General features: G+C 35.2%; 2 protein-coding genes across 4 annotated transcripts in view; one reads left to right on the top strand and one right to left on the bottom strand.

The window, feature by feature from the left end:
• The window catches only part of LOC120413331 (probable ATP-dependent DNA helicase HFM1), a 76435-nt gene that overhangs the window by 13812 nt on the left and 37631 nt on the right, over positions 1-24992 (top strand). The window contains exons 4-8 of one of the 2 annotated variants that reach the window (XM_039574106.2): positions 1484-1712; positions 1769-1947; positions 6112-6848; positions 12540-13499; positions 17220-17367. In XM_039574106.2, coding sequence (XP_039430040.1) covers positions 1484-1712; positions 1769-1947; positions 6112-6848; positions 12540-13499; positions 17220-17346 — 2232 coding nt within the window. In that variant the 3' untranslated portion in view covers positions 17347-17367. Of the gene's footprint in view, positions 1-1483; positions 1713-1768; positions 1948-6111; positions 6849-12539; positions 13500-17219; positions 17391-24992 lie in introns of those variants that run through there. The other variant, XM_039574105.2, reaches the window with a different exon arrangement.
• The window catches only part of LOC120413332 (uncharacterized), a 113165-nt gene continuing 105573 nt past the window's right edge, over positions 17401-24992 (bottom strand). For both annotated transcript variants that reach the window (XM_052706579.1, XM_039574108.2), the window contains exon 7: positions 17401-18201. In XM_052706579.1, coding sequence (XP_052562539.1) covers positions 17500-18201 — 702 coding nt within the window. In that variant the 3' untranslated portion in view covers positions 17401-17499. The remainder of the gene's footprint in view (positions 18202-24992) is intronic.

Raw genomic sequence — 24992 nt, 5'->3', positions numbered from 1 at the left:
TCACTCCATTTCAGTTGAAAACGCATTTTACGAGCTGTAATTGAACGTGCTGATATGGCAACATCAGAGGCACACTGGAATTAGATGCTGTTCCCCTACATTGTTACAGTTAGGTCGTTGCAAATATTTTTTGAAGTTTATGTCGCACTTAAAAGATGGCTTTTTATCATTTAAATCATATAAAAACCAAGAATTCCCGAAAAAATACTTTGCGCAATAGATTTTTTCATTCTTATGAGAGTTGCTGCTTTGTCATATTGGTCATGTCTGTCACATAGCCACCTGTTTTATTTTTTTATTTCAATGGAAATATGGAATCATTTTATATTGAACCGTTTCGAAATCTTTTGATTATTTACAACAATGATGTACAATACACTTTTCAACGTTTTTGATCTGTTTTTTTAAGAGTTTTCGGGACATAACCATGAACAAATATTTGATTCAAAATATTAAAATAAAAATATGTTGAATTATGGTACAGTTTTATGTTTTTCAATTTTTCACGCATTTTTTCGCTTGTTATTTTCTTTCCAATATTTAAAAAAATGATATTATTTCGTTTATAGGAAACACGTTTTATGTTTGAATAATTGAATCAGTCGTATCTCTAGTGATAATCTACAGTTACATATTCCGATAAAAGATCCTAGAACCATGTATAATTAAATCAGACCACGTGACTGTTTACTACTTTGCAATTCAGATCGATGACTTTTTGTTGAACTTAGAAACTTCAAGTCAAGTGTTCAAGTAGAAACTATACGCTGAAAGAGCCATTACACTACCGCAAACAAACAAACAAACTCGCACTTTTTCGTGTTTGACAGTTTGCCCAACTCGCAAACAAGGCTAAATGTATGCTGACGTTTGTACAAACAAATCCAGGCAAACAAACAAAGCAGGCAAACTGGCAAAAAGTGCGAGTTTGTTTGTTTGTTTGTTTGCTTGTCGTAGTGTATTAGCTTCTTGCAATGATAATTGACAGTAATTTGATTGAGATTAGTAACTCTTTTCATGTTCAAAATCATTTTTATTGCAATCCAATTAAATTTCCTGCTGACGCGAAAAAAAGAGTACGAAATAATTGTTAAATTTAACGATCACAATCGATACCCACTAAACAGTGCAGTGTAGGAGTAAGATGGGTAGAACCTTATAGCTTAGCTACACGTGGTGCAATTAAAATGCATCCTCAACAGTAGCAGAAGCATCAGCAGAAAAATAGTTGTAGCAGCGGGTGTCTCGTCACGATTTGACTTCGTGAAGGACGCGATCAATGTTCTGTTTTCTGTGCTCACAATTCTTCACATTCTTCTTCTTATTCTTCTTCTCGATCTGCCTTGTACAACTTAGTCAATCCCCTTTTTTAGCCCTTGCTTTGTGTGTAATGAATGTCATTCCCATCACCAAGTTTGCACTAACTGAAACTTTAAAGCTCAAACTAATGCCAACCTCTTGCTTTTTTTTGCTTCACTTTCAGCAAAAGTACGAACGCCTCGCGACCGGATCGATCCCGATCGAGTCGTACCTGCACGAGCACCTGGCCGAACACCTCAACTCGGAAATCGTCCTGCAAACCATCACCGATCTGGCCAGCGCCATGGTCTGGCTGCGGTCAACGTTTCTGTACGTGCGAGCCCTCGGCGCCCCCGTCCGGTATGGGTTGCCCGCGGCCAAGGACAAGGCCCAGATCGAGCGGAACCTGGAAGGTGACGAGACGACCTGTCAGAGTTGGACCATTAAAATTTTAACCCTCTTTTTTTAGAACTTTGCCGCACCGTGCTGAATGCCCTGGAGAAATACTCCGCAATTGCGATCGTCGCGAAAGATCAAGGAGGCGGATCCGACGGTGGGGATGATGGACTGCGGCTGAGTTCCACCCTGTACGGACGGCTGATGGCGCACTATTGTATCAGCTTCCAGACGGTGAAGCTGCTGAGGAAGGTGAGTTGTGGAACAGTTTGGTTTGGACTATCACTATTCATTTACACCTGGGTCGAAATTTGCGATGGAAAGGTGATGAATTTTATTGAAGATTTTGCCCGTCGATTTCAATCGACGCAGGAAAATATATTTCGAACTTTGGCATTAAACCAGAAAAGTGTTACAATTACACATTTTCAGAGGTAAAATTACACATTTTTTTGTTTTTTTTTTGCCGTAGTGTAATAGCTCCTTAACTATGAAACATACACAGTAAAAAATCATGTAAATTTGGAAGCTGTAATTTTGGAAGGTTTAATATTACCTCTTTTATGATGTAATTTTACCTCAATTTAGACTGAAAAAGTGACATTACACCAGAAAAGTGGTAAAATTACACATTTCCAGAGGTAAAATTACACCTTTTTTCTGACATAAAAGATGTGCCCCTTCCCAGATGTAATATTACCAGGTTTTTTTTTCTGTGTATATATAACGGCATCATCATGATATTTTTTCTTTTATTTGCTGTTTTAAGCAAAAATATAAAATTGTATTTTAAAAATAACTCTTTAGAACATAGTAGGCCTCTCGTCTAGATCAGATGCTACAAATTTGGCCTCTCGGACAAACCTTCATGAAACTTTTTCCTCTGCAAATTTGCCGAAGACCTAAAACGTCATCCAACACAGTTAGTTTGGTTGACACTCTGGAAGGTTGTCACCTTGTATGTCAATAATATCAAAAGATTCAAAAAACCCAAAGACGGGCTTCAATCTAATAATTCAACTCATCTTCAAAATTAAAATGGAAAGCATTTTTCTTTTATAGGGAATTTTTGAGTTTGGTGGATTGAGTTATTTCGTGTTTCAACACCGTAGGGTGGCTACTCAAGTCGGGAAAAAGTCGGGATTTTTTGTCAGAATGTCGGAAATCCCAAGCATACTTGTTTGAAAACTATTTTTTAACTCTTGAATAATTTTGTAATATTTTAAACAATTTTCAAATCGAATTCACTATATAATTGAATTTTTCTTCTCTAGTGATTTACTGCAAATTTAAGGTTCCTTTCACAATTCCAATTTATTTGAAAATGCAAAGACATCAATTATCCTATTGAATATTGAATGCATTTGACACAGATTTTCATATATTTTTTATTAATCAAAAGATTTTTATTCATTTTATTTTATCAAACAAGATATGAGATTTGACTTTGACTTTATACAAAAAAGTTATGGAAAACTAATATTAAAATAGACCCTAGTTCTAATAATTATTACCAGCGACATTGATCGACTATTTTTTAGAGAAAAGATTCTTGAGTTTTGCAATGGTTTTTTTTATCAATATTTTTTTCCAAATGTTTTCAAAAATCCATTTTTAACCAATTTTTGATCTTTAAAACGCATTGCAAAAAAGAACTCTTAAAATTTTAGAAAATTAGGGTTGGAAGTTTTACTTGTTTTCTGTTTAAAAAAATGTCATTTTTTAGGGGTCAACTTTGGCTGTGTTTTTACTAACATATCCTGTACGTTAAGTAAAAAGAAGTGTGCAGTAATTTTTCTAGTGTCCCAGACTATGCCTCTATGATTTTTTTTACAATTTAAATGATAATGGTGTAATTTTATAGCAAAAAATGTGAAAAACAAGCAAAAAGTTGAAAAATATGCTGTAAAAACATGAAAAAATAGATAAGCAAAATAAAAGGATAGAAGGTGGTAGATTATGCCAAATTCTACCAAAAACAAACATAAACTAAACAAAATAAATGCAAACTAAAATACTTAAAATGAAACAAAAAAAACATAAAACAAGAGAAGTTAAGTTTTTCGTAGAACAAAAGTTGCTCAAAATGACCTACTGAACACAGGAAAAATCAAGAAAATCGAAAAAAAAATTTGGGCAGTAGAGGGTTAAATATCGAATAATATGATTTGAAACCGCTCTGAGTCAGGGGTATTAAAAAACACAAAAAACACCTTTTCAAAAAAAATCCAGATACAGACATGCCTCGGTTTAGCACCGCATATGGGGGATGCAAAACTAAGGCGTGCATAACCGAGGCACATAGCTTATGGGATTTTGGCTATATGGGAGACATTGGCTTTAATCGTATGAAAAATCATGCAAACATCAAAAAATTATAGTGTTTTGGAATCGGGATGATGTCAGCTATCCATTTAAAATATAATTTTATGGCAATTTTCACAAAAATACGTATTTTTCCTGTATTTTGAAAATGCTTTTTTTTCTCTAAAGAAACCAAAAAATGTGTTGTTATTGCAATATGGGTATCAAATGATCAGTTTTTTTCATTCATTTCGAATGTTAAATTTTTTTTTGGAAACACTCAAAATTTTCACAAAACTACGTATTTTTTGAAATAAAATACTAAAAATATCTGTTTTTACAATATGGGTATCAAACGATCATGATTTTTTCATACATTTCGAATGTAATAACAACATTTTTTTGAAAATACTCAAAATTTTCACAAAACTACATATTTTGGAAAAAAAATACTCGAAATTTCCGTTTTTACAATTTGGGTATCAAGAGATCGGGATGTTTTCATACATTTCGAATGTAATAACAACATTTTTTGAAAAAACAGTTTTTTCAATGTAGGTATCAAACGATTGGGATTTTTTCAAAAATTTCGAATGTTATAACAATATTTTTTTAAAATACTAAAAAAATTCACAAAACTACGTATTTTCGAAAAAAAAATACTTAAAACTTCCGTTTTTACAATATGGATCAGGATTTTTCATACATTTCGAATGTAATAACAACATTTTTTGAAAATACTCAAAATTTTCACAAAACTACGTATTTTCGAAAAAATACTCAAAATTTCAGTTTTTACAATAGAGGTATCAAATGATCGGGATTTTTTCACACATTTCAAAAGTTATAATGCAAATTTGTGAAAATATTAAAAATTATAAAAAATTACGTATTTTCGAAAATATATTCAAAATTTCATTTTTTACAATACGGGTATCAAACGATCGGGTTTTTTTCATACATTTCGAAAGTTATTTTAAAAAAATGAAAATACTCAAAATTTTCACAAAACTACGTATTTTCGGAAAGTTTTGTGAAACTTTTGAGTATATTCATTTTTTTAATAACTTTCGAAATGTATGAAAAAATCCCGATCGTTTGATAGCCATATTGTAAAAATTGACATTTAGGCAAATAGGCTGTCACTTTTCCTGTCATTCGAGAAACATTGCATTTTCAAAATACAGGAACAATACGTATTTTTTGTGAAAATGGATAGCTGACATCATCCCGATTCCAAAACACTATAATTTTTTGATGTTTGCATGATTTTTCATAAGATTAAAGCCAATGTCTCCCATATAGCCAAAATCCCATAAGCTATGTGCTTCAGTTAAGCAATGGACCGTACTTAACCGAGGCAGCTGAATGAATCAAAACCAGGCCAGTGCAAAACCGAGGCGTGCAAAACCGAGGCATGTCTGTACGTGTATTGATATGGAATCATTTTAAAATAAGATATGGCTATTATTTGAGCTTCTGGAAAAGTCGGGAATTTGAAAATGAGATATGAGTGGTCACCCTGATATATTTAGTTATATAAGGGGAATAAATTTCAATTTTGGGGGTAAACTGGAATTGTTGAGTACTCTTTCCAAAGGTATTTATAAGGAAACAAAAATAATAGAGTCTAACCAAATGGGTCATTCACAAAAAGAAAAAGTATATATAGATTGTCTGGGAATGACATTTGGATACATTTTTTCACAAGCAAAACTAAGGGTAGTTTTAAAATTTAATAAAGATAGTTACGATAAATATGTCAAAATTTGTCTTGCATTTGCTTACATATTCGCAACATTTCAATGATTTTATGAAAATATGTTTTGTTCTGTGATCTCAAAATTCAAAATATGGACAGAGATTAAAAAGACCTTACCTTCTTTTTTGAATTTACAAACTTTGGAGAAGAACCATTCGGCCCTGTCTAAATATTTTTGAAAAATTCAAAGTGCACGTGTTTCTGGAGACCTGTATGCTTCCCCTCGAGTTGAGCCTGCGCAGAAGTTTTGTTGGTCGGTCATATCCTATCCGAAGTCGGATAATCGAGTCTGGAGGGTTTATTTTGTTTACTTTGTACTATCTTTATTTCCCCTTTTTCCCTCTCCCCAGATCAAGGGCACCGAACCGCTGCTGGAGATGTTCACGCTGCTCACGTACTGCCAGGAGTTTGCCGTCTTCAAGTGCCGCAACAGCGACAAACGCGTCCTCAACGAGCTGAACCGATCCACGACGGCAAGTTCCACGATCCGCTTCCCACTGCGGGGTCGCATCCAAAACACCACCGCCATGGTGTCCTGCCTGATGCAGGCCGTGTTCGGGAACCTGCCCATCGAGCTTCCCTCGCTCCAGCAGGAAGCCACCCGAATGATCGCGATTGGACGACGACTGGTCAAGTGTATGGTGGAGTTCATTTCGCTTGGACCACGGAGGTCCGGCGAGGACGGTGGCGTTTTTAATGCGCTTTTGAGTACGTTGGTGTTGAGGCAGTGTCTGGAGACGAAACTGTGGGAGAACAGTCCGTTTCTTTCGAAGCAGTTGCGCGGGATCGGAGTGGTGTACGCCGGGCAGTTGGCAGCGAGGGGGAAAATCTCCTTCCAGGAGCTGGCTGAGACAGACCCGCGGGAGTTGGAGGTGATTCTGAAGAAGGCACCGCCGTTTGGTAACAATCTGGTTGAAACGGTTCGAAAGTTGCCGATTTTTGAGATCGAGCTAGTTTTGAAGCAGGACTACGTCGTGGAAGTGACGGTCACGCAGCAGAACAAGGGCTACGATAGGCAAGTTTCGGTTAGGCTGACAGTCCTGGTCGGAGATACGAGCAACGAGGTGCTGTATTTCAAGGATAACGTGTAAGTAAACAATTGTTTAAAAAAAACTGAACGTTGCACGAATCCGCCATCTTTTTCCTAGTAAATATTTAAGTAAATTTCTACTGAATGAAATTTTACCTGTTCAACTATTTTTAAAAAACATAAACTTTGCGCTGCGAAAGCGGTATTGAAATTTTCACTTTTTGGAGGCGCTCTTTCTTCAGTCCAACCGCCAAAGGAGCTCATCCGAGCAGGACCTGAGCATGAGCATGAGCATGAGCATGGTTGACTGCCAATGAGCTGCTACTCCGTTATTGACAGATCAGCTGAAGTTAAACAATGAATCAAAAATGATCAGTGGGAGCCAACCATCCGTTCACTGTTTAACCCCTGAAGACCCCGACTTTATTAGTCAATACCGGCGCCCTCCCAAGAAGCCTGCAGTTCAACGAAAGGGAGGAATGTTAGTCCGATAGTTGAAGTTGCAGACTCATCAAGCACACAGTTTTTCGCTATATACTTGTTGATACCGCTTGAGACCGTTGAATCCACAGCATCTCCTTCAAGCATCACGTGATTATTATTGTTTTGGGTTAGTAGGATAAGGTATTGGCTTTTCGATGCCTCCCGAGCTACGATGCTATGGGGAGGACTTTCATAACAGACCCGTCGGCGAGCCTTCCGAGCAACGATGCTATGGGAAGGTCTTTTTGGTTAACACACAAAGTCACTCACACACAATAATTTCACTCCACTATTAATTAATCCAAAATGTCAGTGCGTCTTTCGATTATTATATAGAAATGGCTTTTTCACCATAAAAAATAAAACCTTATTCAAAAAACTATACACAATTTACCCGACGCCGTGCCTTCCGATCAACGATGATATAGGAAGGGCTTTGAAAATCACAAAAGAAATCACTTTTCACTCCGCATATTTTTTACGACCACGCGCTCCCTTTGCCAATTATGCATTCTGCACTCGAACAGCGACACAAAAGAGACGGAAAATAACACGAAAAAACAGGACTTCGCGTCCCACAAGCACCGCACTACTGATGCCATTGTTTAATTATAATGACCACCCGAGCATGGGTAAATAACAAGGGAAATGCGTAATAATACCTTTCTCTGGTATCAATACCAAATTTTGGTATTCCTGGACCCTTTAAAATTTGTCTTAAGGATTATGCAAGAGCAAAATGTGGTATCATACCAATTTAAGGTATTGTTTTGATATTTCAAAATTGCAGAATTTGTCAATGATCGAACACCACATTTTGGTATTATTTTGGTATTACAGTATTTTATCAAATTCCTCTGCAACTATGGGTTAATTTTGACCAATTTTGACAAAATAATTAATTTTGCGCTAAAATCATGTCTCAAAGCGAATGCTTTCATTCAAAACCGGAAATTTCAAACTTGATTTTAAACATTTTTGATATACCCCCTACAGAAATGACTTGAAATTGTGGAAAATTTTCTAAGTCAGGATGGCACATTTTGGTATTATTTGAATATTGAAAGGTTTCATCAATTTTCTCTGAAACTATGGGAAATTTGTTAAAAAAAATTTTACGAGTTAATTAATTTTGCGCTAAAATGACTTGAAACCCAAAAATGTTAAAGATGATTTTAAAAATTAGTGTGATATACCCACTAATATTTTTTTCAAAAACGTTGAAATGTCTCTAAGTCGGGAACCAAATACTTTGAAAAACGAGTCAATCGACAGATTAATGAATTTTGGTGAATTTCAATTCAGTTTCATTTTAATAATACTTATTTTTCAATCTTGTTATTTTTCAGAAGCTTCAAGAACTTCAAGCACAGGCCGTTCATCAATGACAAATGCATTCGATGTGGTGAAGAATATCACTAATAACAACATGGAATTATCAGGTGAGTAGATTTGGCTGTTGCATATGAATAATTTCCGTTTTTTCACTAACTGCAACTGCTGCACTAAAAATGGTATGAAAATACCAAATTTTGGTATTACTTGTTCAAATACCAGCGACCATAATGTGCTCTTGGTTGCCCAGTAATAGATGGTAAAATACCATGAAATCATACCAAAATCATGTATGTGAAAGACCACAGAAATACCAAAATATGATTTTCCAAGGGCGCGGGAATACCTAAAAATAAAACCATGGCAATAACAAGTTTTGGTATTCAAGCAATGTTCAAAAATCCAGAAGACCTCAACTTGGTATTGAAATGGTTTTATTTTGAGGTATTATTTTACCCTTGTAATAACATGGTTTGGTATTGTTGTGCCCTTCCACATACTAGACTTTGGTATGATTTCATGGTATTTTACCATCTATTACTGGGCAACCAAGGGCACATTTTGGTCGCTGTTATTTGCCCAAGTAATACCAAAATTTGGTATTCCCGTGTTATTTACCCCTGCTCGGGAAAACTGCTCAAAATAAATGTTAAAATGAGCTCTTTTAGCATAATTATGAACAGAAAATGGTTTTAAAAGTTAATAGCAGATAGAATCTCAAAACTACGAATTTTCGAAAAAATACTCAAAATTTCTGTTTTTACAATATGGGTATCAAACAATCGGGATTCTTTCAAACATTTCGAATGTGATAACAACGTATTTTGAAAACACTCAAAATTTTCACAAAACTACGTATTTTCGAAAAAAAATACTCAAAATTTCAGTTTTCTACAATATGGGTATCAAACGATCAGGATTTTTTCATACATTTCGAATGTAATAATATTTTTTTTTTGAAATACTTATTTTTTACAAAACTACGTATTTTCGAAAAAATGCTCAACATTTTAGTTTTTACAGTGTGGGTATCAAACGATCGGGAATTTTTCATGCATTTCGAATGTAATAACAACATTTTTTTTAAATACTCAAAATTTTCACAAAACTACTTACAAATGTATGAAAAAATCCCGATCGTTTGATATCCATATTGTTAAAACTGAAATTCTGAGTATTTTTTCAAAAATACGTAGATTTGTGAAAATTTTGTGTATTTTCAAAAAATGTTGTTATTACATTCGAAATGCATGAAAAATTCCCGATCGTTTGATACCCACACTGTAAAAACTAAAATGTTGAGCATTTTTTCGAAAATACGTAGTTTTGTAAAAAATAAGTATTTCCAAAAAAAAAATATTATTACATTCGAAATGTATGAAAAAATCCTGATCGTTTGATACCCATATTGTAGAAAACTGAAATTTTGAGTATTTTTTTTGAAAATACGTAGTTTTGTGAAAATTTTGAGTATTTAAAAAAATGTTATTACATTCGAAATGTATGAAAAAATCCTGATCGTTTAAGGCCGATGCAAATATTTAAAAAAGTTTTTGTCCCTCGGCCCTGGCCAAGGTCAAGGGGGGGGGGGGGGCAAAAAAATAAAAAAAATTAAATAACAAGCCATAGTCTTCACATTTAAATGAAAAAAAGTGTTTTAAAATGCATTTTACGCTAGTTCAGTTGTTTTGCAATAATTAGTTTTCAAAAAATCTAAGATCTGTCAATAACAAAAATTGTATCGAAAAAAAAGATTTTGCATCGAAAATTTTCAAAAAATCTTAAGATTTTTTAATAAACCCAAACAGCATGAGCATGAGCATGAGCATGAGAGATCACCCATGGTTGCCCCTCCGTTGCTGAACAGAACCGTAATATCCTTTCAGCACTACTGATTATAGGCTTCGACAGATTTTTTAATAAACCCAAACATGCTAAAAATGATTTTAAACGCAGGAGAATGTATTTTGATTTGATTTCAGCGGGTTGCACTTGAATTTTCATTGAAATTTTGAAGTTTATTGTAAAAATATTTTTTTTTGCCCCCTGATTTTTCGGGCCAATTTTGAAGGGGGGGGGGGGGTGACAAAAACTTTTAAAAATATTTGTACCAGCCTAATACCCATATTGTAAAAACGGAAATTTTGGGTATTTTTTTCGAAAATACGTAGTTTTGTGAAAATTTTGAGTATTTAAAAAAAATTGTTATTACAATCCAAATGTAAAATAAAAATCCTGATCATTTGATACCCATATAGCAATAACAATAAATTTTTGGTTTCTTTAGAGAAAAAAAATCCATTATTTTTGTCAAAAATACGTATTTTTGTGAAAGTTTTCATGAAATTTCAATATTAATCGATAGTTGACATCATCCCGATTCCAAAACAATATAATTTTTTGATGTTTGCATGATTTTTCATACGATTATAGCCAATGTCTCTCATATAGCCAGAATCTCATAAGCTCTGTGCCTCGGTTATGCACGCCTCGGTTTTGCATCCCCCATATGCGGTGCTTAACAGAGGCATGTCTGTATTTGTTTTCCTAAGTTCAACAACAGAGAAATTTCAGTATTTTAATAAATTTTAGGCAAAACTCAAAAAAGCAGTTGATAATTGCAGAAAAATAATAATACATTGCAAATGTTCAACAAATAACTTTTTTTTGCGTTTTCGTCATTGTAGTGTTTAATAATGTTCTTTTATAATCTTTTTGGAATTTTGAGGAATAAATAAATTTTGCTGAAATGTAGAATCAATTTGTGCGTTTCATACAATATTTCAATGAACAATATCTTTGAAAAATAGTTCTAAATCTGACAAGCAATATTTGATTATTTTGGAAACTACATCCGAAATGATCGTTTAAATTCTTGTAAAGTGTTTGAAATAAAATAAATAATGCTTAAATGAACTGAGAAGATGCAATATTTAAAATTTCGCGGCATTTCACGGTGCTTCCAAATTTCACGGCCAGGAGCAAATTTCACGGATTACGCGGCTTCCGCGAAATCGCGAAAAATCACTAGTCCTACTCATGACGGAGGGCCATCCATTTTTGAACATTTGAATAAAGGCGTGTTTTTCAATAATTTGAAAAATTGTGGAGGTTTGGGAATTTGGTGTCAGAGGGACTTTTGTGTAAAATTGGACGCCCAATTTGATGGCGTACTCAGAATTCCGAAAAAAATATTCTTCATTGAAATCAAATCAAAAAATGTTTAAAAAATTGTGCCATTTTTCGTTATGCAACCACAAATTTTTAAGAACCTTTTTTCATTTATGACAAAAAATTTCATTTCAAAATTTTCTGTTTTTTCTAACTTAGCAGGGTATTTTTTTAGAGTGTAACAATATTCTACAAAATTGTAGAGCAGACAATAAAAAAAAAATGATATTTATAAACATAAGGGGTTTGCTTGCGAAAAAAAAGTTTTGAAGGAGTTGGTCGTCGTTGATCATAGCCGTTCAAGGTCACCCGCAAAAGACACGAACGACGAAACAAAAAAAAAAACGAAGAAAGAACCTTTTTCAAAACTTTTTTTTTCGTAAAATCGCGATTAAAAAAACTTTAAAAGATTTATAAACTGTTAAAAACTTCAAAAATATCAATGAATTCATTGTAATATTTATTTTCCATAAATTACACGTCTTTTTTCTATAGATTGTGCAGTTTTTAAACGTTTTCACACGTGTTTTCAATGAAATTTTACATTTTGTAAATATGTGTTTTCACCACTGGATTTTTGTTTGAAAATTTGGACATCAAAACATGAAATAAAACTTGCCTGGTCTTATTCAAAAATCATAAATATTAAATTTATGAATTTTAGATTTTCAAATCGGAAAATCATCTATTTTCTTCAATAACTAATAACCTATGAAAAAAGATTTCGTATATTTCTACAAACAAAATATCTACTTCCAGCGAAATCCCCGCCGGCACCCAGTACATCCTGCAGGACTCGTTCAAACTGCAGGACGCGACCGTCGCCACCGCCACCGGCCACGTGGTTTGCCTCAACTGGGTAGGCCTTGACTGCTCGAAAGTGCTCGTCATCAACGAAGACGCCGCAGCAGCAGCAACGGCAAAGACTTCAACGACGGAGAAGCCACGAACCCGAAAAAGCGCGACGACCAACAACGGCAAAGGAGAGAACAAGAAGATTACGGAGTATTATCGGAAGCAGGTTCCGAAGGAGACTGAGAAGGTCATTGAGAGTTCAAAGGTTGTAGAAACCTTGCAGGAACCGACTGAAAATGCGACTTGCCAGATTGATGCTGCTCCGAAGAAGCGTTCCTTGGATCTGTTCCAATTCAGCCAAAAATCCAAGCTGGGCCGAAGCAGCAGCTTCAACTCAACTGCAAGCAATGACACTACGCTACTGGAAATATCCAACAAGCTCAACCGGAACGAACCCCAGCGAGAGGTTCCGAGGACTTGCGCTGAGCAAACGATGCCCAGCAAGGAGAACCTCACCGACAACGATTCCGGCATTTGGGACGTGGTTGAAATTCTGCCCAAGGAAAAGTCCCCCGTTCAAGAGCAACGCATCAACTACTTCTACAAAGCTCCCACTCTACAAGCTGCTAGACCAGTCAAATCAGTTTCAACCGGCGGGAACATCATCGAAATGTTGCGCAAAGAACCGCTGCTGCTGTTTGGCCGGGCGGAAGATTTTGGAGCACAGCGGCACAAGGACGGCCCCAAGCGACGCGTTTGTCTTTTTGGAGTGTTTAGTGAGGTGACCCGAGAGGTTCGCCGGAGTGGTGCGGCACCGGCGAAAAGCGCCGGCGTGATCAACGGAGGTGCTCAAAAGAAGAACGATCGAGTTTGTCCGCAAACTGGTTGGGATGGTGGACAAACGAGGAAGGAGTTGGATCTTGGGTAAGTAGGGGAAATATACCCTTTCGAATCAAACACCTATTTTCGTCATATGGAGAGTTTGATGCTCGATTAAAGCTCCAAAAACACTATTTAGGCCATAAACTTACCAGCAACAGCACCGCCTCGAGTAAGCACGCAAATGTGTGCCACTTACTGGCCAAAAAGACCAAATTTAATGCACGTTTGATCATAATTTCTATTTTGCGAGACCATTTCGCATCATTTTGGTGGCACACACATCCACACGCAAGATGAGAGCTTAACTGCTTAACAAAAGTCGCAAATATCTTTCCACTTGCGCTAACAATTTCAAAGCGCTTAAGATATAAATTTGCTTCCAAGTACCGGCAATATGTTCTTTTGCACATTAGTTAGTCACTCACTTGAAAAATAATCCCGAAACGTGTAAATAATTAGCAAGCGCCATCTAAAAAACAAACGCGCCAAATCTTTTGACGTTTGACTTTTGACGACCCATAGAGTTATCTACGTGCGCATGTATTGCGTGTGCGTACACGAAAAAGATTGAGGTTAAATTTTGTACCCTCCAGCAAATCAAATGGCGTGTTAGTGTGCGTGAGATCGAGCTTAGATAACTCTATTCCAGTCGAAGGCTGAAGAAAACCGAGTGAGAAGCGAAGGCAAATAGACAAATCCAGTTTGAAATAGCCGCTAGGTGACCAATGGTGTTAGAAATGACAGCTTCCATGTATTTGAATATGGGAGCTCAGGAAAACTCAATTTTTAAGCAATGAAATGATTATTTATGATAAAAGTATTGATTGATTAGGTGCACAAAATGTGTCTAGAATATTATTAAAATAAAAACTGTTCGAAAAATTTTCTATCGAGATAAGTACACCATTCGATTCAGCAGGAATTTTGGGCATTACAAATATATAGTTTTCATATGTTAAGTATTTTATTTTAAAAGAAAATTAACAAAAAGTATGAAAATCGAGACATTTAGTATGGGAGCTGTCAAATCTCTCACCATCAAAAAGCAGCGTTGAGCTTTCGCTGGATTTGTCTATAAAGAACAAAGGGTGGCCACCAACACCACCAGCAGCGCCTGTTGGAGTGAGCCAGTGATGCCAGGAAACTTTCTCTATAAATGCTACTTTTCACGAGTGTTCGCTTATAATTTCGTCTCAAATGGCAGCACTAAATAGACACAAAAGAGCGCTGGAAGAAAAAAAGAACTGAGCTGACAATAGAAAAATGGATGTGGCCCAATGCAATCTCGTCAGATAATTCTTGTAAAGGGAAAGTTGCTCTACTCGTTGGTGTACTTGGTTTTAGTAAATTTCAAGGAACACTCCAGATTATCCAGCCGCTTATTAGGCTTAAAATGAGTATATTTCCCCTGGGACCTTTAGAAAAAACTCAAGATTTTATTATTTCTTGTTACTTTTGTATTCCAAAAGTGCATGGAGAGTTTTTTTTTTTGCTAAATTACTTTTTTATTAACACTCAAATGCTCGGGCAGTAATTTGACCCCTATTTTTTTCTTAAAAATCTCATAACTTTTGGTAGAATTTACCAATTTGGATGCTTCCAGTTGCAAAAGATCCAGATTTGTCAATATTTTTAACTGTCAGATGGGGGACACTAAGTTATATATTTTCAATCAATACTGATATTTTCAAAAAGAGCCAAACATTCAATATTACGTCCTTTTGAAATGTTAGTCTTAATTATAAAAAAAATAAAAAAAATATTGTTTTCGGAATGATCGGAAAATTTCACGAATGTTTCATTTTATAACATTGAGAATCGGATCATTAGCTGCTGACATATCGACGTTAGAAAATGGTGGGATGTTTTGGTGAGACTAGGAAAACATACATTTTCTAGGATCGTATCAACCAAGTTCAAAAAAGCAAAATAAAGAGAATTTTCTCAGCTTTTCAAAAATATATATTTTTTTAAAGTGGCAAACATGAGCACATATTTAAAAAACACAACTTAAAATATTGTGCACTTTATGAAAATTTCACTAAAGCACTTTTTGATTGCAAATTTGATTTGCACCGAAAAATGAAGTTGAAAAATTTTTGCGACCAATATTTCGATTTTTTGTAGTATTATTGATCAGTATTGATTCAAAAATTCATAACTCGGTCAAAGATTTTTTTGCACAACCTGGAAATTTCTGAAAAGTTGACATTTTATGTCCCCTTAAACATATCAAAAAAGTGTTGTTTTTTTGAAAAATCAAGTCAAATCAAATCACCATTCTTTTACCGTGTATCCTTTTTCAGTGCAGTCCTTATCCATACCTAAAACTTTGCCGAAGACACCAAATCGGTTGAAAAATTCCTTCAAAAGATAAAGATTTTTGAATTTTTCTATCATCATTTTTGTATGGATAGCTGCATAGCTGCCAAATTTGTATGGAAAATTATATGAACGAATCAGGGATGGAATAATCGTGAAAAAATCAATTTCGCTTGTGAACTTTCTTCACCCGCGAAAGAGAGAGGAGGCAAATTACGCAAAAGAAAATCGCTCCCAAAATTCTGCAAGAAAATCAAGCTGCTGATGATTTTTTGTGAATTTCCTTATCAGCACCACTCACTTTTTTTTTTAAATCAAGTTTTAATGACAAAAAGTTAAAAATCACCATTCTTTTACCGTGTATCATTTTTTCAGTGTAGTCCTAATCCATACCCAAAACTTTGCCGAAGACACCAAACCGGTCGAAAAATTCCTTCAAAAGATAAAGATTTTTGAATTTTTCTATCATCATTTTTGTATGGATAGCTGCCAAATTTGTATGGAAAATTATATGAACGAATCAGGGATGGAATAATCGCGAAAAAATCAATTTCGCTTGTGAACTTTCTTCACCCGCGAAAGAGAGAGGAGGCAAATCACGCAAAAGAAAATCGCTCCCGAAATTCTGCAAGAAAATCAATCTGCTGATGATTTTTTGTGAATTTCCTTATCAGCACCACTCAAAAATATTTATTTCACTTTGTTTACACACATTGCTCATCTACAAAATGTGCCAGGTCATTTTCCGACGTGTGACGTTACACTTGCGAGTGTAGTAGTGAAAAAGATGTTCCGCCGAATAATCAAGATGATGATTTTTTTAGATTCTTTTTACCGATCTTTCGTGCGCGATAGAGGAGAGCCATGCTTCCTTCGGATTTATTCTCTTGATGAACATCCAAAGATTTTCTTTTGATGATGATTATTCCATCGCTGGAACGAACTAATGATGCAAAATGGCTTCTTTGGGCATACCAAAAGCACCAAAAAAGTTTCAGCCGGATTGAAAAAAAAAAACAAAAAATAAAATTAAAAAAATAAAACTATTTTGTAGAGAATTGCTCAAATGTATTTTGAAGGTTTGTCAGCTGAAATTATTTTAAAATGTTTTTTTTTCGCAATTTTTTTTTGGTTTTCTTCAAATCTTACTCTTTTTTGAAAACTAATGATTGCAAAACAACTGAACAAGTGTAAAATGCAATTTAAAACACTTTTTGAATTCAAATGTTGAGAATGTTGACTTGTTATTTCATTTTTCCCCCTTCCTTGAGGCCGTTCAGAACGGAGGGACAAAAACTTTGAAAAATAGTTGCATCGAATAAATTTGAATTCATTCCGATATTGGCCTAGCCTGCATTTGCATCGAATTCGACGGTTTTGATGGAGGCACATGGTCTTTTAGCTGCTATCTTACCTAAATCAAAACAATTTTCTTTCCAGCATTGACCAATTCCTCGACTCACCACCGCCAGCGACTGCCCATCGCAACGGACTCCTTCACCTTCAGGAAAGTGTCTCCATCCAACACATCGCCCCAGGCCAAACCACCATCATCGAGATTGATTAGGAACCCCCAACTTCAAACCAGGTGAGACAATTAAAACTCCCCGATTTTATCTTAAAAAACCACTTTATTCACTTGGCTACCAGAGTAGGGACGCGCGAATTAAAAACTAAATCTAAAACAAAAGTACGTTATAGACACACACGCCTACTACAACTACAACTCTATACTATTCTTGTTCTCATTGATGCTGCTCCCACCGCCACTGCTGCTGTCGGACCGCTTCGAAAGTTGCCGCTTCAGCTCCTTGTGCAGCTTGTCGTTGTTGACTTTGTCACTTTTGCACAGCACTCCGACGCCACCACCGTAATGATGATGGTGCTTCTTCCGCGGGATGAAATCGTCAAACGACAGCGACTTGCGGGACTTTTTGTTCCGCCCAAAGGTGGCAAACAGGGCGCGGCTGTCCGACGCCTTGCGCAGCCTTTCGTCCGACGCGCTCATCTTGCTGGCGGTGGTGGCGTCCGAGCAGGTCGGCGACGGTTGTTGGCCTCCGCGGTCCACCAGCACGCGCATCTTGTTCTTGATCGAGCGCCGGTGGTGGCCAAACTTTTTGCTCAGCTCGCTGAACGTCGTCGTTTTTGCGGCCTCTTCCTCCGGCTCCGTCTCGTCGGGCTCTTCTTCTTCGTCCTCTTGGGTGGTGTATCTTTGGTTCTGTTGGCTGCTGTTTGGGAGAACGGGAGAAGGTCGCGGGTCTTCTTTGGACGGGGAGTTTCGCTTGATCAGCTGGTTAATGTTCATCTTTTTGAGGTTGCGCCACAGGTTGTTCATCTGGGAAGAGCCGCCTGAGGTGGCGGCGGCGGCGGGTTGAGGCAGGGGTGAGGCGGATGATGTTAGCGGGGTTTCCGGGATGTTGATCTGGAGGGAAGAGAAAGGGACATGTTAGATATGTGCAGAGTTCGATTTGAAATTATATTGATTAGAATACGAAATAATGAGGGCCCACCCGTGTGGATCAATCCGTGCACTGGACACACAATCCAGAGTTCGCCGGATCGAATCCAGTGGCGGACGCAAAACAAAAATCTAATTGTAAATACAGGTATTTGGCGCCGTTGTCATACTCTCGTACACGTAGGAGCCCAGGTTCGTTCGCTCTTTTTAGTGAACCGTACCTTTGAGTGGCTCGCTCTTTTTTTGCCCACCTCTAGTACTAACGATAGTGGCAGACAGCTTTAAAGTTAAGGCTTCTAACTCTTGCTGAGCAAAAATTCGTACACTTTGCCGATATGACAGCATGGTATAACAAAAACTGTCAAGGAATTATTTATATAAATTAAATTAAATAAATTTTGGGATTAAAAATTTAAAACTGTGTTGTTTTTACAGCTAACAAATTTAACAAAACGCTACCAGAGTGCTTATGACTTGCACGTTTAAAAGTATTCATAAAATAAACCGTGATTTGAATCAAAACATTATGTTTTTTTGTTAAACGTTTAAAGGTTTACGAAATGTCAAGTTTGGTTTTATGAATAATATCGTTCTCAGTGTTTTCACGAACACATTTCCAAAAAAAAATCATTGAAAAGGTCCTATAACATGTGAAACACAACATTTTATAGGACCTTTAAGGTGAAGCCGTTGATCATTTTCGAAGAAAATTGATCATCACTATAAAATATTCTGTATTAAATTCAATTTAACGAATTTCTTCACCAAAAGGAATCAGCATGTGCCGGTTGTTGCCTTCTTGAAGCCACTGAAAGAATTTTTGGTCTAAATAAAATGCGTTTGAAAATTTAAATAATTTTGTGGTACAATCATTGACGTCCTAGTTGGCAATCATTGATTAATGACGATTTCCATAACTTTGCAAGGAATTGGATAATCGTTACCAAAAGGAATCAGCATGTGTAGGGCACTATTCTAAACAACTTGTAGAAGGAATTTTGCCAAAATATTGAAAGCTACGCAAAATTGATATCTTTGAACGAAAAATCATGGCAATGCTGGAAGTCTTCACGTTAAAAAAAAACTCTAGATTTGTTAATTCAAATGTTCAAAGGTTTTCACAAGTTTTAGAAAATCTTTGAATCTTTTAATGGATAAATATGTTTAGTATGGAATTTGTAAAAGAACAATTCGAGATTTTTTTTTTAAAGGTCCTATCAACAAATCTGGAGTTTTTTTTAAAGGTCCAATAAACCAAATTTCCAGTTAATGCTTTTTGGGTGTTTTTGAAACCGCCTTGAGTCAGGGGTATTAAGGTTAGGTTAGAAAACCCGATTTAATATCACCAGAGGTGAAATAGAGCCTTTCTTACAAAATGATGAAACTCCGAGAAATATATTGGTGCAATTATTTTTTCAAAAACATAATGATACCATCCAGTGAGAATTTTACCTAAAGCTTCGAATCTTTTAAGGCTAAACCTCAAATGCCATTTTTTTTTATTTCACAGGTACATTATTTGTCGCAAGACATTTAAATTTAATTAAGAAAAACATATTGGATTGACATTATTAGAAAAAAATAAAGGGTACTCAGTCTATAATGTTAGTCTATGATTAAAAAAATATGTATCGCTATTGCACTTTGTCGATCAATTATGAGAAGCCAGAAAGAACACTTTCACGCGCAGCGTAAAACGCGCAAGCGTAAAAGCGCTGGCGTTGAAGCTTCGACTTGACGACTTGTCGAGCTTTCGATCGAGAATGGGCTGGGACTTTGAATTTGATGTTCAGTATATGATTTTGTATAAATCCAAAAATTTTATAGGAAAAAATAGGGTAAAAATAAGACGAAAAACACTAAAATCGCTATATCTCTGGAAATACATTTTGGAAAAGCTTCAAATTTTGGGCCCAAACAGTTTATGGCGCATGTTTTCGAATGGGTTTTTGTTTGAAACTGAATGCTTTAAATTTGATAGTGTTATCTGTAAAATAGTCCAAAAAATACCTCTAAAAATGGCTTTGACCACATTTACTGGTCGAAAATTGTGAATCGAAAAATAAAATGTTCGTCTCCGACCCCACGGCTACAGACCTGGCTTTTAAAAATTGTGGGTTTTACGAGCGGTTTTCCAGTGATGGAAGACACAATTTTTTAAGAGCGGATACAGACATCGGCCATGTATTTCAGAAAAAGAGCTCTCAAAAATCAGACTTTGAGTTCCGGGTTTCGGGCGAAAATTCAATCGAAAGAGCGCATCTAAACCTTCAATTTAGTAATAGGATTTTTTCCTTGGACGAATCCTCGCCGTGCACGATTTTTTTTAGATTTCTGAAAAAAGCGTTTTTCCAAAAGCAAACCTTAAACCTTTCTTTTGTAAGAAAGGCAAAACACTTGAAATTTAACATTGTTGTAGAGCGTCCAATTTCCCGTCCCGGTAAAAAAATTCCCGGGAATTCCCGGGATTTCCCGAAAAAAAATATTTCCCGTTACAAATTTCCCGGGAATTCCCGAAGTTCAAGCGGAAGTATTAATTTTCTCAACTTTCTGGTACATTTTTTAAACTTTCAAAAAAAAAATCTAAATAAAAAAACTTATTTTAATAAATTCAATTTACTGTTCTTATTGAACTTATCAGTTCGTCTAAAAATTTTATGTCAAGATTTATTTCAGATGATAATAATTTCTGAAGCATTCACAACTAGGTATAGATCTTGTACGATATTATGAATAAATTTACAATATTAAAAATAAACTATTAAAATTTTGGTAAGCTTTTTAAGCAAAAATTCTTGTTATATCATTTGAAAATAAGGTAACTCTTCCCGCCAAGATCAAAATTGTTTTTTTTTTGTTTTGTTTCCCATTACCAAATTATTAGGTTAATTTGTTCAAAAGTATTCGAGAAATTACAGTCAAAAGTTAAAAATTTATAGAGCACTTGAGCTACACTCAAAAAAATTAGTTCGCGTAAACGTGAACAGAGCTCATGCCAACGGGAACCAGGAAGAAAACTGTTCACTTTCATGGTGCAATGCACTATAAAAGTTGAATAGTTTTCTTCCTGGTTCCCGTTGGCATGAGCTCTGTTCACGTTTACGCGAACTCATTTTTTTAGCGTACCAAGGGCGTGAAGTTTAAATCTGAAACTACTAAACAACTATTTTTTTCTATGAAAATTCTTTTTACCGAAGTCTTTTATTAGGCCGAATCAATAAAAATATCATTAACTACTTCAAAAAATGTAAACATATTTCAAATACTCGCTCCAAACATTTGAAAACTGGAAGTTGTAATTACATAAAAATGGTATTTACTCGAATAGCAGATTTTTAAGGTAAATTCAATGCTTATATATTTATTCATGAGATTAATCCAGTAAGATTTGTTCTGAATAAAATATTTGCCATGAAAAACATATACCTGGCTATTTCTTATCAATACAAAATACTAATCATTATATTTTGAGCGAACGAATTTAGAAAATTTATATATTTTCCTGAAGTTGTATGTTTTTTTTACAAGCAGCCAAGGCATTAAGTGAACCTTACACTTACTCTGACCATTAGAATTGCTATTTAATACTATTTTGTTGCAAAATATTGACCAGGATCAGAACAATTTTCGATTAATTTAGAATTTCCCGGAAATTCCCGGGAAATTTGTTGAAAATTTCCCGTTTCCCGAGAATTTTGTAACCACGGGAAATTGGACGCTCTACATTGTTGTTAAATATAAAAAAAAAACTACCAACCGATTCCCAAAAAGCAAAAACTGAAAATTTGGTTTATTGGACCTTTAAAAAAAACTCCAGATATGAAAGACAATAGTTTATAGGACCTTTTTTTTAAAAAAAAAAAACGCTAGAATTATTGATAATCAAGTTAGAATTGAGGAAAACTCGGAAAACTCTCCATTTTTAAATCAAATTCACAGTTAAATAAAAATGTCTTATTACAAAAGCTTTGACCAAATAAAAAAAAGCAATTCTATGTTTCAAAAGTTGTTAAAATTCCGTACAAATCCGTATTATGCGAAAAATTCTCTACAAAAATCCGGCCTGTTAAGATTCCGCGAAGAGGGTCGAAAATCCGTATGGTAAGGAAAAAACCCGTACAGTTGGTAGCATTATTTAAAGTTTCGAGGGCCATTTGTAATAGTAATTGTAATTTACGTAAGTTGAACAAAAATTAGTTGATACGACTTTTTAACAGTTTATTTTGATGCACAGTAGCATAGAAATGGTATAGGTAAAATTATCACTCGTTCAAGGTTGTTAAGGGGTTACATACATGTAAATCGACAGAAAAGTCAGAGGCTGGTGTGAGCACAACCTAAATTTTATTTAAAATCTGTTTTCAGGGAATTAAAATATACATTTTCATCTATTATCAAAACAATTTTGAAGACATTTGGTTGTATCATTGCCAAGATGTAGCTATTTGAAGTTAGCAGTTTCAAAAAACGGGTGCCACGATATCTCAACCCTGCCTTGACCAAATTGACCAAATCGGCTTTTGGTGAAGACTCTTTAAACCGGTCTTGTGTGCATGACGAAGGCCGATTTTCAAAAAACTTATTTAAAAAAAAGATAAAAATATTTTTGTGTTTTTCATATAAAAAATCGTCAGTTTTTGATTTTTGTATTTTTTTTTAAAGCAAAATTTCAAAATCGGGCTTCGTCATGCACACGGAATAGTTCTTGAGAGTCTTCACCCCGATTTTCAGCCAATTTGGTCCATCCCATCTCGAGATATCGTGGCACCCGTAAATCAACTCGGTGTTTCGAGAAAAACGCTCAGAAAATTTGACAGTCCGCTTTGCGCACGGCAAAATGTTGAGCTGAAAATCGTCTCTAACTCAGTTTAATCATGTAATATCTTCATGAAAGTTTCAGGAGTGATTGAAAATCATCATTTTAGTGGATTCAATAAATTTTCTGTAATATGAAATTTTGTGATTTTCTACATGTATGTAGATTATCGTCGATAATATTATCGTCGGGCCATAAAATACTAAACAAAATCAAAAAGTGTCGTAATTTTTCGAAAATAGTCAAATTTTTTAAATTTGCGATATGGGTATCTAACGAGCGACATTTTGTATGTTTTTGCCTTTCTTACTAAAGAAAGGTATAGGTTTTACTTTAAGCCAGGACGTCATTTCCAGCTTCGTAAATATGTCGATTCAGCATGAATTTTAAACCGAAAAATCGCTAAAAAACCACACTGCGTCGATTTTCGACGCTTCGTCGCCAAGTCGACAAGTTGTCAAGTTGAGCTTCGAATACTGGCGCGAGAATGCTGGCGCATATGTTTCGGCTCGACTTATACCTGTTCGTAGTAGCTTGTCTACCGATGTTTCCTTCAACATGTAAGATATCGTAGCTTTTCGGTTTCTTTTGCTCTGTCCGTTTTTGCATAACTGTCCAATGTTTATGCAAAAACTTTTTTGACATAGGACATTCATCCGGCTACAATCAATTTGTTTCCCGTGTGCTCCTAAAATCGCCTTTAAGTAGGCTTCATTTGTTGTGTCGTTTTATTTAACAGAGTTCATTGGATTCCAATAGGAGCTTTCGAAGCTTCTAAGCTTTATATCGTTTTCAAAGTTTTCAATGCTCGCGACGCCAATGGCTATCTACCTAAGGTATTGCGATTGAGTGTGTAGTGGTGCGGTTGTAAAAATATCTATCTCTGACTCTCTCACTTTCGTAGACGCTGAATGGCAAGCTTCCCACTGTGCGGTTAACTCGGTTTTGCTTTGCGCCTGCTTTGTTCGGTTTTTGGGCTCGTACCAAAACTAGAAAACCAAAACCGCGGTGTGTGTCGTCACTTGCGCATTGGAAGCTAAGAATTTGTACGATTAAAAATATTCGATAGGTGAAAATTGCATTTTCAATTTCTTTTAGAAAACACATCATTAATAATACCTTGCTTTCATCATAAGATATTTTGTATCAAGTCGATGTTGTGAATTGAGAGAAGTTGTATTCTTTAGTAAGAAAGGCTCTATCTCACCCCTGGTGGGATTAAATCGGTTTTTTACTTTATTAGAGTTGTTTGGAAAATACTGAAACTTTCAACTACTCAAATTTTCTAAATTTTCAATTTGGGATTCAATCGAAGCAAAATTTTGTTTGCCTTTTCACCTCATTGATGTTTTTTTTTGAAAATACTATTTTTTTTGCAAAATAACGTATTTCTTCGAAAATACTCCAATTTTCAAAATTTGCAATATGAAAATTTCACAAATTTTGCTTCGTTTAATACCCTATTGCAAATTTAAAAATGTTTAGTATTTTCGAAAAATACGGTATTTTGTGAAAACAAAACTTAAATAAACTGGAAAAAGCATAAACAAACTCGCTTCGATTGATACCAATATTAGAAATTTTGAAAATAGAAGTACAGTACTTGTTCGGTAACTGGGCCGAGAACGTAGCCCAGTCACCGAATGCTGCTCGCTAACTGGGCTGAACGAAAAATAACGAGGGGACCACCGTTGCATAATATTTTCTTGATGAAATAAAAAAATAAAAGTTAATCAAATTTATTTACAATGCTTGCTTTTTTATATTTCTTCAATTGTGACTGGAAATCAAATAAAAGTTTGAAAAAAGTTTATTAATTTATTTAACATGATTTTTGCATCCATTAACCCCTCGGTCATTTCAGTTTGTTTTGCTTTTTGTGACGTTTGCCTTCTTTTTAACAGCCCAGTTGAACAACGCCCAGTTACCGAACAACTAC

The sequence above is a fragment of the Culex pipiens genome, chromosome 1 (assembly GCF_016801865.2).
Source record: "Culex pipiens pallens isolate TS chromosome 1, TS_CPP_V2, whole genome shotgun sequence".
Classification (NCBI taxonomy): domain Eukaryota; kingdom Metazoa; phylum Arthropoda; class Insecta; order Diptera; family Culicidae; genus Culex; species Culex pipiens.
The sequence above is the reverse complement of the archived record's forward strand: the minus strand, read 5'-3'. Positions and strand labels throughout refer to the sequence as shown.